This window comes from Cucurbita pepo, chromosome 17 (assembly GCF_057944985.1).
Source record: "Cucurbita pepo subsp. pepo isolate OVF chromosome 17, ASM5794498v1, whole genome shotgun sequence".
NCBI classification, from domain to species: Eukaryota; Viridiplantae; Streptophyta; class Magnoliopsida; order Cucurbitales; family Cucurbitaceae; genus Cucurbita; species Cucurbita pepo.
This window is the reverse complement of record NC_141814.1, coordinates 489,607-502,342: the sequence shown is the minus strand read 5'-3', so window position 1 is coordinate 502,342 and position 12,736 is coordinate 489,607. Positions and strand designations below refer to the sequence as shown.

The 12,736-nt window shown below is 39.9% G+C and overlaps 3 protein-coding genes across 5 annotated transcripts; 1 reads left to right on the top strand and 2 right to left on the bottom strand.

Annotated features, from left to right (window-relative positions):
- Nucleotides 1-121: 121 nt before the first annotated feature.
- Nucleotides 122-2,602, bottom strand: LOC111778603 (dihydrolipoyl dehydrogenase, mitochondrial). The gene is made up of 2 exons (XM_087119330.1): nt 2,196-2,602; nt 122-1,646 (listed from the first exon to the last, which is right to left on the bottom strand). Exons 1-2 carry the CDS (start codon nt 2,475-2,477, stop codon nt 396-398), a joined length of 1,533 nt encoding a protein of 510 aa, XP_086975456.1. The 5' UTR covers nt 2,478-2,602; the 3' UTR covers nt 122-395.
- A 401-nt stretch (nt 2,603-3,003) lies between these two features.
- On the bottom strand, nt 3,004-8,703 carry LOC111778605 (putative protein phosphatase 2C 49). 3 transcript variants are annotated; one of them, XM_023658526.2, is made up of 2 exons: nt 8,349-8,703; nt 3,004-4,352 (listed from the first exon to the last, which is right to left on the bottom strand). In XM_023658526.2, exons 1-2 carry the CDS (start codon nt 8,481-8,483, stop codon nt 3,369-3,371), a joined length of 1,119 nt encoding a protein of 372 aa, XP_023514294.2. In that variant the 5' UTR covers nt 8,484-8,703; the 3' UTR covers nt 3,004-3,368. The 3 variants fall into 3 exon arrangements, with proteins under 3 accessions (XP_023514294.2, XP_086975457.1, XP_023514297.1); XM_087119331.1 differs by lacking the exon at nt 8,349-8,703 and adding an exon at nt 6,450-6,547; XM_023658529.2 differs by lacking the exon at nt 8,349-8,703 and adding an exon at nt 4,856-5,071.
- Nucleotides 8,704-10,062: 1,359 nt separating this feature from the next.
- Nucleotides 10,063-12,709, top strand: LOC111778604 (polygalacturonase At1g48100-like). The gene is made up of 6 exons (XM_023658525.2): nt 10,063-11,019; nt 11,111-11,278; nt 11,373-11,417; nt 11,508-11,715; nt 11,796-11,877; nt 11,961-12,709. The coding sequence occupies exons 1-6, from the start codon at nt 10,576-10,578 to the stop codon at nt 12,460-12,462; spliced, it is 1,449 nt and encodes a 482-aa protein (XP_023514293.2). The 5' UTR covers nt 10,063-10,575; the 3' UTR covers nt 12,463-12,709.
- Nucleotides 12,710-12,736: the final 27 nt, after the last annotated feature.

Genomic DNA, 12,736 nt, shown 5'->3' with positions numbered 1-12,736 from the left:
CTCTTGGGGGTCTTGACTTCACCTATCCAGAAGATTCAAAATAATCTAGGCAGAGCTTTCTTTTGCCATGGTAAACCTTATTTTACTCTCAGATATGTGCTTGTTCTGAACATACGAGAAAAATACCAACGAACGAACGTGTACGTGCTTTGCACAAACTAGTGTAGTGTAGGTACACTGCGTGTAAATTACAACGAAAGTTTGTTCTGTCCTTTCCTGTTATGGAAACTCGACCAAATTATTGTTTCGCGAGAACCAGAGCAGCAGATTTATCTGCTTTCATGCAGGATGGGAAGGGGGAAAAAAAAAAAAAAGTCTCGAACAAGCAATTTCCAACTCGTCAAAAGGAAAAAAGGAAAAAAGAAAAAAATAACAAAACAAAAAGTGTCGAAACACTAGATGTGAATGGGCTTGTCATAAGTTGCCATGGCGGCCTCCTTTAATGCCTCACTCATCGTTGGATGAGCATGGCAAACGCGGGCAATATCCTCACTAGCTGCGTCGTATTGCAAGGCCAGTACTGCCTCGTGGATAAGCTCCCCAGCATTGGGCGCCATGATATGGACGCCAAGTATCTTGTCTGTCTCCTTCTCCGCCAAAATTTTGACCACCCCTTCAGCATCATCAATTGCTTTTGCCCTGCTATTTGCCAAGAATGGAAACTTCCCAACACGATATTCCACACCTAGTGCCTTTACCTGCTCCTCAGTCTTCCCAACAGATGCAACCTCTGGATGTGTATAGACAACCCCAGGGACTTTGTCATAGTCAACATGGCCGATCTTCCCAGCTATGAACTCCACGCAGGCAACCCCATCCTCTTCAGCCTTGTGAGCTAACATTGGCCCAGGAATTACGTCTCCAATTGCATAAACACCATCCACATTTGTAACAAATCTTTCATTTACCAAAATCCGCCCTGCCTTATCAGTTTCAATCCCTAACTTGTCTAGCCCAAGTCCAGCAGTGAACGGAGTTCTACCAGCAGATACAAGAACAACATCTGCTTCGAGTGTCGTCTGTTCACCACCAGATGCCGGTTCAAGAGTCAGCTTCACGCCATCCCCTGAAGTATCAACTCCAACCACCTTAGTTTTTAGCATAAATTTCATTCCTTGCTTTTCAAGAGCACGCTGAAATTGCTTCCGGACTTCCCCGTCCATAGTTGGGACTATCTCAGGGGCAAACTCAACAACTGTGATCTCGGATCCAAGTCGACCCCACACTGATCCCATCTCTAGCCCAATGTATCCAGCTCCAACTACAACAAGTTTCTTGGGGATTTCTGACAAAGCTAAGGCTCCTGTTGATGACACAATTTTCTTTTCGTCAATGATGACTCCGGGTAAAGATTTGACATCAGATCCAGTTGCAATTATTATATTTTTTCCTTTCACCACCGTGTTACCACCTTCAATGGTGTCCACAGAAACTTCAGAAGGGGAAACCAATTTTCCGTAGCCTTTAACATAGTTCACTTTATTCTTCTTAAAAAGACCTTCAATACCACGTGTGAGATTGCCTACTGCTTTATCCTTTTGTGCCATCATGGCTGGTAAATCAACCTCAACAGAAGAAAACTTCACTCCATGGCTAGCGAATGAATGCTGAGCTTCATGGTACATGTGGGAGGAGTGGAGAAGAGCCTAAAGCATCGAGGTAGATTATTTTAGAGTTCAGAGAGCGACCTAGCTTTATAAATTGACACACCGAACAAACATAGGATCGACCTAAACCTTTAACAGCTTTTAACTAAAACGGTGTACATAAAGAGCTTGCTATTATGTGAGATCCTGCAAAAACATCAAAATGGTAGCTGTATCTTACAAGGGCTGATATTTCGTGCGTGAAACAAACCAACCAATGATGGAACTCCTAGAAAGACTAACAGAGTGGCAGGTGATTCGGTTGTCTTGAAATGTGTATTAGACAGTAACAGATCGAATTTCAATTACGAAAATCCCTCACTACAAAGTGAGCACGAATCAAGCAAGTAAACAAGATCGCGAATAGTATGAATAGAACTAACTCAACCAGACATAACCAGCCAATAAATCATTGAACTCAAAATTTAGAAGATGAAATGAAATATGAAGTAAAAGAATCAGATTAACATTAAAAAAAAAAAAAATAATAATAATAAAAAACTAGATATAGATGCTAAATAATGAACCCTAAGGGCGAATTACGATTACCTTGGAGGGAATACAGCCAACGTTGAGGCAAGTTCCGCCAAGAGCCCCACGCTTTTCAATACAGGTGGTTTTGAGGCCAAGCTGAGCGGCCTTGATTGCCGCGACATAGCCACCAGGCCCACCTCCGATAACGACAACGTCGTTTTCATCGGATCCAGAGGAGGCAAAGCGTCTGGAGAATGATGCGAATGAGAAAGAGTGATTGAAGGAATCAGAGATAGAAATAGGGAGGTTTCTGTATAGAAGGTTGGGCTTCCGCCTAGCACAGTTTGCGAGTGCCATCTGATTGGGCGAGATGGAGAGAATTGAGAAACTGGAATTGGGGTTGGATCTGAAGCTGTGCGACTGAGAAATGAGAATTCACCACCAACTCAGCTGCACGCTTTTGATTATGAAAAAGCCTTGGTGTTTTATAGTTGTAATAATCGGGGGTGGACGTGGCTACTTTCCAATTTACTTCCACTAATTTTGGGAAATTTTACTTCCACTGATTTCACAAAATTTTCCGGTATTATTTAAAACTCTATATGGAAACTACTTTTTTTAATGCAAAATTTAAAAAAATATCTATATTCTTGACATTTTGGGATTTACTTCCAAGTTTTTCAAGGTAAGATAACATTCATGGGATAAATTTGTGAGAAAGAAGGCAACCCAATTCCAATTATTGTGTATCTGCAAACACGAATCTTTCTACGTTTGTTTCGACAGCAAAGATTCGACAGCTTCCAACAATCACGGTCGAAAGTGAGTTTTGAGTATTTCACTTTCAAATCTATTTTGGGACGAATAAAGGCGCAATGAGCAATTGAAGAAGAGAAACAAAATGCATTGGCACCATTGTTTTATGCAATTCTACATATGCTTGCTTGTTCCTTCAACTAAAAACCCAAAGAAACACAAAATACTTTAACCAAACAAAACAAGGGCAGGCTTAAGACTTGAAATTAGGGCTTCTCTTCTCATTTATTACTTTACACAAATAATGCCGGAACCAATCCTTCCTTCCAAACTCTAATTGACAAATCAAAGCCGCACACTCATCTCAAAAAGTACCATCCAAAACTATCCACTCAACCTATTTCTTTGTATCCCTACAAAATTGCTGGCTGCTTTTTTGCGTCTGAAGCAGTCACAAACAGGCAAGAATTGATTGAACTTCAAATGCTATACTCAGTTTCCTTCTAACAAGCTCCTCAACCTACTTCTCGCCTCTTCGGTCAGACTACGCGGCTTCCATATCCGCTGCTGAGGAATGCAGCTGGGAGAAGCAAGGCAGATTACTATTGCAGTAAGGTTATCTGATGTGTTGAGGCGCAAGGCTTCCAAGACTAACTCTTGGGAACTTTGATGAGGGTCATTGTGCTTCCTCAACCCACGTCGAACAAGACTGACGGCGTATTGGCTTGACATTACGTCCCAAATCCCATCACAGCCAAGGATCAAGAACTCGTCATCGTTCGTTAAAATAGCATGCTCCACTTGTGGCTCAGAAATCAGAGGTGATGAGGAGCCATTTGGCAATTTCAGGTCCCAATCCCCCAAGGTTCTCGTTACTGAAATATACCCATTCACATACCCATCATCTACGAACCCTCCCATCGCTTCCACTCGCTTGAGCTCGAGTAAATTAGAAGGCCTGTGATCTTGAGACATCGGAACTGCTACACCTTTCCTACATAGGACCGCTCGGCAGTCACCAGCATTTGCAACAAGCAAATGACTTCCAAGAATCAATGCCGTCAACGCAGTTGTCCCACATGAGCTTCCAACACTTTGCTCATCAGCCAAGGCAAGATCTGCCAGTAGAAACGCTTTGCGATGAGAACTCTCCAAATCTTTCATGGAAATAGAACTAATATCCAGCATTTTTAACCAATCAGCATCTTCAAAGAATAATCTAATGGCATTCCTCTTGATAAAGCCAGCTGCATGAGGCCCTCCATGACCATCGAAAACAGCATAAAAACCACTTGGCACAGGACACTTGAACATAGATCTGAGGTGGGTAGACAGATCATCAATGCAGATATGTTCATCATCCATAGAATCCCGAGCTCCAATGTCCGCGTAGCTACCAGATCGAATATTTGGAACAAAATCTATGGCAGTTGACACTATATGGGCATCTTCAGCGATATCTGAACATTTAACTGCCTGCTTGACCAAAGATGAAAAAGGGCAAGGTAAGGAACTGCCCCCCTTTTCTTTTCTTCTTTTTTTAAAACAGGTATTCCAGAACGGAATGTAATATCTAATCTAAGCAGTACATAAAACATCAAATATGTCGAGCTTAATAATTACTAACTAGTAGAAGTAAACTAATAAGACAAAATGAATCAAAGCAATTATTCCAGCATAGAAGCTACTGTAGCGTCAGCAGAGGATTTCCACAACTGTATATTGGTAGTGAGTAAATTATTCACACAATATAAATTACACAGCAACGTAAAGTTATTATGATAAACATTCATACTTAACATAAAAGAAGTAGAAAGTAACAATTCCAATTAATATCCAGAAAAGTTGGGTTTTATTGCCCTTCAAACCTCAGCCCATCCTCCTAAATTAAACAGTTTATATTTAAGGGTAGTAATCACGAATGCTGTAATTCTAAATTGTGATTGGACAGAAATGAGGGAGAGATGTGAAGTTGATACCTTCAGTTTAGAGAGCTGGCTTCCTTGTTTCATCTCAGTGATACGGAAAATAAAGAATTAAGGGTTCTATGGCTCAGTTCTTTGTTCAAAAGGCCCTTTTCTCTTCAGCAAATATGGAAGAGACCATGTACGTAAAGGAGAATTTGCGATTGGTAGTTCAGATTTTATGAAGAAATCTATAATAACTTGGGTTCCAATTACAGGTGGAAAGGGAAAAAAAAAAAAAAAAAAAAAAAAAAAGATACGGGTTCACAGAAGTCTAAAAATGTTTATACGTAGTTAGTTCGGGGGGGGGGGGGGGGGGGGGGGGGGGGGTTGGGCTGAAGGGGGTTGCTAGTAAGAAAATCTTAATGAGGTAGGGAAAAAATAAAAAGCATTGCTCGGGAGGTTTAGCTTAAGTTTTTGCAAAGTTCTTTTTTTCTGGGCAGAGCTGTGGCCTGGGGGTTTCCTCCTGGTGGTGAGTTGAGATACTTAGGTTTCAAACAGTTTTCAAATTCTCTCACTGTATTTTATTGGCTTGGTTTTCTTGGAACTGCTTGCAGTTGGCTGTGGTTGGGTTATGACCTTGTAAGCCTTTAGCTACTGGGTTAATCTCTTCCTCAAAATCTTTCGAAGTACGGATTCCTTTGGGTTTTTCTTTGGAATTGAAAGCTATGCTTCTAAAAAAGACTGGGAAACAGGCAAAGCACCTTCTCCTGAGTACAAACCTAACCCCTTCGAATACAATAGCGCTTATGTGTATACACATATGGAGGAAAGAGAATTGAATTAAGACAAGGAATAGAAGGACCCCAATCTAAGTTGATAAGGACCAAGGGGACATTTTTACTAAAGGAGTGGAAAATAGCACTCCAATTACATACATCACATGTTTCTTATCCCCCCCCCCCCCCCCCAAAAAAAAAAAAAGAAGCACTGTACATTTGACCCTATTACAAAGTTTTACATAAGAATTAGAAAGATCAGAAAAGGTCCTAGAATTCTTTTTTTTTTTTCTAAAGAAGCCAAAGGAAAGCTCTCATCACGTGGACCACAAGCTTTTAGCTTTATCCTTGAATCACCAGAATGAAAACCACTTTGTGAGGTCGTCTTCCACCATTTTAGAAGGGCACTTGAACTTTGACAAACGAGTTCCAGTCCTGAGGCAAATCTACATGTACAAAAAGGAGGTTGGAAGCGACGAAGTTTCCCCACTGCTAAAGCACATGGCGCAGATATTCGAGGAAAGAAAGCACTTCATGTTTTCTCTTCAATTCCTATCAGACGTATTCAGCTGCTCATAGGAAAAGGTTGATCTTTTTCAAGCTCCTACCTTACCAAGCAAGCCCACAAAGCAATAGCTCCAAGAGGCCATTTCCTTCCTTTCAGGACCTCGTATAAGAACTAATACAAAAATATCTCTGGAACATCCCACTTCCAAACTATTCTATCATTTTCAGGGTTAGGGGACAGAAAACAAAAATGAAAAAAGGGAATCCCATTCGCTAGCTTGCTATCAAAAAGCACTCTTCTCAAGCAGAAGTTCCATCTTTCAATATCTTCAGATCAGCACTTATTAACTAAAAAGAAAAAAACAAATTCAATTAGCACTTACATAACTGGAGGGGAAAGAGATGCTCAGAGGGTGGGGGAATCCACGAGTCTTCCAAAAATCTTATCTTCATACCATTCCCCAGCTTGTCCCAAGAGTGCCTATAAAAAAAAAAAAAAAAACCCGTATTCTTAATGATATTTCTCCAAGGACCGTGGCCTTCTTTTTCTTGAATTTTCTGACTGAGAATCCATTTCTATTAACGGTTGATTTTCTAAACGGGAATATCCACTAGGGTGAAGCACCTAAATTAAGAGGGCCATGTTTTTAATTCTGAAACTACCAGTCTCAAGCCTGGAACCACCCCCCAAAATGCTATATTGTTGAAGTTTTCTCCCAACAAACAAGGAGGCTCCCTCCATCTTTACTAGTAATCTCCCAAAGAAAATCTTAAAATTTGGAGCCCTCTAAGACATAGTCATCAACTCACAATTCTCCCTCCTAGGCAACTCTATCTTCAACGACATTGCTTCCTTTGAATTTCTCCTTTTCAACTTCTTTCGATCCCTCTTCTAAATCTTAGCCAATCATTCCTCCAATTTCTTCTCATACATCTACATTTTATGTATTGTTATTATATAGTCCTCCTTTTGTCCCCAAACTTGTGATAGAATCTGGTACATTATAGAAAGGGTATTTATCGAGGAAATGAAGATCTGACCAGAATATTAACAGTGTAAGGAGAATGTACAAGATCAACCTTGCCCTTCGATCAAAATAGAAGCTCAATGTTGATAAGTAATTTTTCTTCATGGATTCAAGAAAACTCTTACTTCTCAATAATAATAATACTAATAATAATAATAATAAGCCAAGTGAGCGGGTCTTCTCTTCAAATAAAAACTTAGGTTCTGCTTTTTAAATTTTTCAGGCCATTTAAGTTTAGAACATAAAAGAAAACTACTAAAAGGAACTAATCTCAGGAAGATAAGGAGCAATAAACTTTTTCATTTTTGCAAAGTGATTTCCAAACAGCAACACAAACTTCTAGTTGGTAACCTGCTTTCAAACAATTAAAGGAGCTCTCTTGGGCGTGTGTGTTTTGCTTTTGTATTAATGGAAGAGGTTGGGAAGATAACAAGCAATCAAGTCATCTCTAATTTAAGAGGTCGTAGATTTGAATCCTCCTACCTATCCTCCTGTGATCTAACATCCTAAATAAAAGATGGATAATAATTACCTGAGTGACAACTTTTATATTCACCAAATATAGAGAAAATAAATAAGATACAGATAAGCAACGGTGAAAACTTTAAAAGTAAATTTAAAAAACATATAAACCGCTCGTTAACAAGTAAAAAGTTGCAAAAGGAGTAACAAGTTCACAACTCCACCAAGAGGGCTCACAAAAAAACTGTCAATTGGAATAAATAAATAAACTAGAAAAATTATAGAAATAGAAGCTAAAATGTACTTTGAGCCTCAACCATGTTTTCAAATTTCTAGAGCCAAATTTCTTTTAATCTGAAATCAGTTGGTTCTAATTTCCAAACTTTTTTTTGCATAAGATTAACCAAAACAAGATGATTTAAACCAAGTACGATTTTATTGGAGAAGATCGTAAGGAAGTTTGCAGCTATGCTTCCATTCCTATCCTAACATAAGAAATGAAAATTAAATGTAATGAAGGCACATTGATTCCAAAGAAAAAACAGATTATAAGAAAAGATAACGGAGCTTTTGCAATCAAATTATGGCAAAAGCAAAGGACCAATCCCGATAGACATGAATAGAAGCATACCTTCGACAAGATATAAACGTGAAACGGCCCCCGCATACCAAACAAAGTCACAAAGTACTCCACAAACAAGAACTCAAAGACACGGAAAAAGAAAAACGAAAAAAACAAAGAACCGTAGGGTGAAAAAAGAGAGGGAATTAAATTAGTGTGGGAAAACGAACCTCGGGAAAGATAGGTGAAGAAGAAGGATGCGGCAAATCGATCTGAACATCGCGGTCTTCGGCTACGCGTAGATGATAGTTGAGGTTCATGACAGGAACGGTTTTGGTGCACATGATCTCAGCTTCAGCTACCATCCTGTGACTGCCGATCTCAGCAAAGGGCTCGAGTATTCTTGAAATGAGGCACGCAGGAATCAGAACACAAGCTAAAAGAAAAGGGTTTTTGTTTCAACAGGATGTATTAAATATTTGGAATTTGTATATGTAACAACTCCAAATTAAATTTCTTTATTCATTTTGTTTTTCGTTTTAATAACTTCTAACATTCAAACCAATTTAGGGTTCATATGATTCCACCCAATTGGGATTCTATTTTTTTTAGTACCAAAAATTAAAATTAGATTTCATATTTTCTTAATCAATTTAATCTGAAAATAGGATTACAATTCAATCCAATCTAATCCTATCCGCTCTATTTTAAAAATATTAAAATATTTAATTTTTGGAATCAAAATTAACTAGATTAATTTTAGTAGATTTTTAGTCCAAGCCAAAATATATGCTTTAATCATATAATTTCATCCACTTTTGGTGGATTCTCTATCAATACTTAATCGATAATATATGTTTTAACCACAGTATCTCATACATTCAACGAGAATATATGATTTGACTAGCTTATCTCATTTACTTTTGATGGATTCTTGATCTACACTCAAGCGAGAATATGTGTTCTAATTGGTCTCATCGACTTTTAGTGGGCTCTCAATCTACATTCAAGCAAGAATATATGCTTTAACTCGACTATCTCAATGGTTGGTTTTTTATCCACGCTCAATCAAGAATATATGTTGTAACCAGCTTAGATTCTCAATCCACACTCAATCAAGAATATATGTCGTAACCAGCATGTCTCATTAAATTCTCGATCCACACTCAATCAAGGATATATGTCGTAATCAGCCTGTCTTACTGAATTCTCGATCCACACTCAATCAAGAATATATGTTGTAACCAGTCTATCTCACTGGATTCTCAATCCGCCATTAATCAAGAATATATGTAAAAAAAAGAAAAAAAAAAAGGATTCAGACTTAAAAGGGGAAGTTAGAGTAGTAAAGATGAACAGAGACTCCCTCTTCTGTGCACGTGATTTTGTTTATTACAAAGAGAGGGAGAGGGAGAGGGAGAGGGAGAGGGTAGATGTTGAAATCCTAGGTGTCATGGGGTGGCTTAGGTGTCATGGGGTGGCTTAGGTGTCATGGGGTGGCTTAGGTGTCATGGGGTGGCTTAGGTGTCATGGGGTGGCTTAGGTGTCATGGGGTGGCTTAGGTGTCATGGGGTGGCTTAGGTGTCATGGGTGGAAGCCACAAACTCTTCCACAAACTCTTCCACAAACTCAGACCACTGCCAGTTTCAAAACCGTACCTTTACTTTACTCTAAACTCACCACCCATTCCTGCTTCCTCCATTGCTTAAATCCCAATTATTATATTGAAAACACAGCTCGTGACACTCCATGCCAAACCACAACCCCTTCTCGCCCTCCTTTAATTTTCTCCTTACCTTTTTTATGTTTTTGAGAAAAGTGGACAGATGGGGCGTGGAGAGCCACAAGAACAGAAGGATCCAGCCCGTGACCATTCACCCATTTTAATTCCATCATATAATAATACTAATATATATATATATATATATATATATATGTGCTACACAACAACATAGGTTCACGAGACTAATAAACTCTGATGTACCTTTTTCTCCTTCTTTTCTCTCCCTTCCACTAACCAAAACCAACATGGACCATTGGCTTTACTTCCCATTCTGTTTTAACCCATCTTCTGCTATTTCACCTTTCTTCACACCATGCATTTCTACATAAATATTTCTTGTCCTCTAAACCCCTCCACTTTTTTACTTTTTACTATAATATCCTGCTCATCTCTCTCTCTCTCTCTCTCTCTCTCTCTCTCAACTCGACACGTGTTCTCTTTCTACACGTTACTTCTTTCCTTTCTCTTATAGAGTATTAATAAATGTAGATACATATGCATATATAGCTGCTTCTGTCCACCCAGCTTCCCCACTTCATTCTAACCTTTGTTCTTTACAACTCAAGTCTCTTTCTCTCCATTCCTTTCCCATTCTTTCCTCCTGCCATCCCTCTCCATTTTTGCCACTTGCTAACTTTCTGGCCTTGCATTCTTTTCAAATTCACCTGGCTTCCATGGAGTTCAATCGAGTTCCTGCTGTAATGCTTTGGTTCACGGCCATTTTGGTGGCGGACAACTTGAGCAATGTGCAAGGAAGATACCATTTTCACAAGGGACAAAAGAAACAGAACCCTGATGAACAGCCCTCTCTTCCATCCCCTGTTTATTCACCACCACCGGAAGACTCGGTTCCTTCAACTCCAGCTCACCCAGCTCCCTCAGTGCCATCTGATCCCTACCCTGATGATCCAGGAAACACCACTTCTGACTGTGTTTTTGACGTCACTAATTATGGGGCGGTTGGAGATGGTTGTGCTGATGACACTGCTGCCTTCAGGGCAGCATGGAAAGCAGCCTGTGCTGTTGAATCTGCCACTCTTTTAGTTCCCTCTGATCGTTGCTTTAAAATCACTTCAACTATCTTCTCAGGACCTTGCAAACCAGGACTTGTGTTTAAGGTCAGCCACATTTTTTTTAGAATTTGAATCTCTTGTTGTTCGTGTTGAAGTTGGAACACTTATAAGTAAACCTGTTAATGCAACAAATCAGGTGGATGGAACCCTGATGCCACCGGACGGACCAGAGTCGTGGCCGAAGGCGGACAGTTTGAGGCAATGGCTCGTGTTTTACAGGCTGGATCAAATGACATTGACTGGAACTGGAACCATCGAAGGGAATGGCCAAAAATGGTGGGAGTTGCCATGCAAACCACATAGGGTACCAACATTGTCCTCTTAATAGCTCTTGAATTTCTCTGTTTATTTCAGTTTCAACTTCCTATCCAAGGCTTAATTGTCCTTTTTTATTTTAGGGTCCAAATGGGTCGACTCTGCCAGGACCATGTGACAGCCCTGCGGTAAGAAGGAAACCCACCTTTTTGCCCACCAATTCAACCAACTTATATGAATAAAATATGCTGACTGGTTCTGATATCTGGGGTTTTCAGTTAATAAGGTTCTTCATGAGCAGTAATTTGGCAGTGAGTGGGCTGAGAATTCAGAACAGTCCACAGTTCCATATGAAATTCGATGGGTGTGAAGGAGTTCTGATAGACAAGCTGTCAATATCTTCCCCAAAGCTCAGTCCCAACACTGACGGAATCCATATAGAGAATACCAAAGGAGTAGGAATATACAACTCCATGATAGGCAATGGTATGAAACTGAAATAATGGATTGTTCTTGTCCACTCATTTTTATCAACATCTTGGCTGATCTATGATTTGGAAACATAGGTGATGACTGCATTTCAATTGGGCCCGGCTGTGCCAACGTAGACATTGAAGGCGTCACTTGTGGGCCGAGTCATGGAATCAGGTACAAACAACGTCGATTGCGATCTCCATTTATTTGTTTATCACTAGTCAACGCAGTGAATAATTCATTGTTGTATGTAGCAGCATTGGGAGTCTGGGAGTCCACAATTCACAGGCATGCGTTTCCAACATAACAGTGAGAAATGCAGTGATTAGGGAATCAGACAATGGAGTGAGGATAAAGACATGGCAAGGAGGGTCGGGTACAGTGAGCGACATCTTATTCGAGAACATACAGATGGAGAATGTTAGAAACTGCATCATAGTTGACCAGTACTACTGCTTGTCCAAGGATTGTCGTAACCAGACATCGGCTGTGTTTGTGAACCAAGTCTTGTACAAGAACATCAAGGGAACTTACGACGTTAGGAACACTCCAATTCACTTCGCGTGCAGCGACACAGTGGCCTGCACGAATATTACAATGTCTGAAGTAGAATTGCTACCACATGAGGGTGAATTGGTGGAAGATCCTTTCTGTTGGAATGCATTTGGGATTCAGGAGACTTTGACCATTCCTCCCATTGATTGCTTGCAAGAAGGAGCACCTCAGAATGTCGCAGAGACCTATGAATATAGCTGCTGAAGTACAATAATAATACCGTATACAGCCACCACAGCACACCTGCCAAGTGCCATTTTCTGTATCTGGGTATTGATTATTGTCGCTTAGGCTCCAACTCCATCCCTTTCTGGGTTCATTTTTAATCCTCCCACATTGAGCGATGTGATGCCCTATTGTAGACTGTAGAATATAGATGATGGCCTCTCTTTTTGGCCGTCTACTATGTACCTTGAGTAATTTATACAACCATATGCACCTTTATGTCTCATGTTAGAGAAGTAGGATGTGTAATCAA

Excerpts from the sequence above, each read along its gene's own strand:
- LOC111778603 (XM_087119330.1), bottom strand. The coding sequence starts at position 2,477 with ATGGCACTCGCAAACTGTGCTAGGCGGAAGCCCAACCTTCTATACAGA. Across the intron at positions 1,647-2,195 it reads TTGGCTGTATTCCCTCCAAG|GCTCTTCTCCACTCCTCCCA; the intron begins GTAATCGTAATT and ends TCGATGCTTTAG.
- LOC111778604 (XM_023658525.2), top strand. The coding sequence starts at position 10,576 with ATGGAGTTCAATCGAGTTCCTGCTGTAATGCTTTGGTTCACGGCCATT. Across the intron at positions 11,279-11,372 it reads TGCCATGCAAACCACATAGG|GGTCCAAATGGGTCGACTCT; the intron begins GTACCAACATTG and ends TTTTTATTTTAG. Across the intron at positions 11,418-11,507 it reads GACCATGTGACAGCCCTGCG|TTAATAAGGTTCTTCATGAG; the intron begins GTAAGAAGGAAA and ends TGGGGTTTTCAG.
- LOC111778605 (XM_023658526.2), bottom strand. The coding sequence starts at position 8,483 with ATGGTAGCTGAAGCTGAGATCATGTGCACCAAAACCGTTCCTGTCATG. Across the intron at positions 4,353-8,348 it reads CTTCACCTATCTTTCCCGAG|GCAGTTAAATGTTCAGATAT; the intron begins GTTCGTTTTCCC and ends TTGGTCAAGCAG.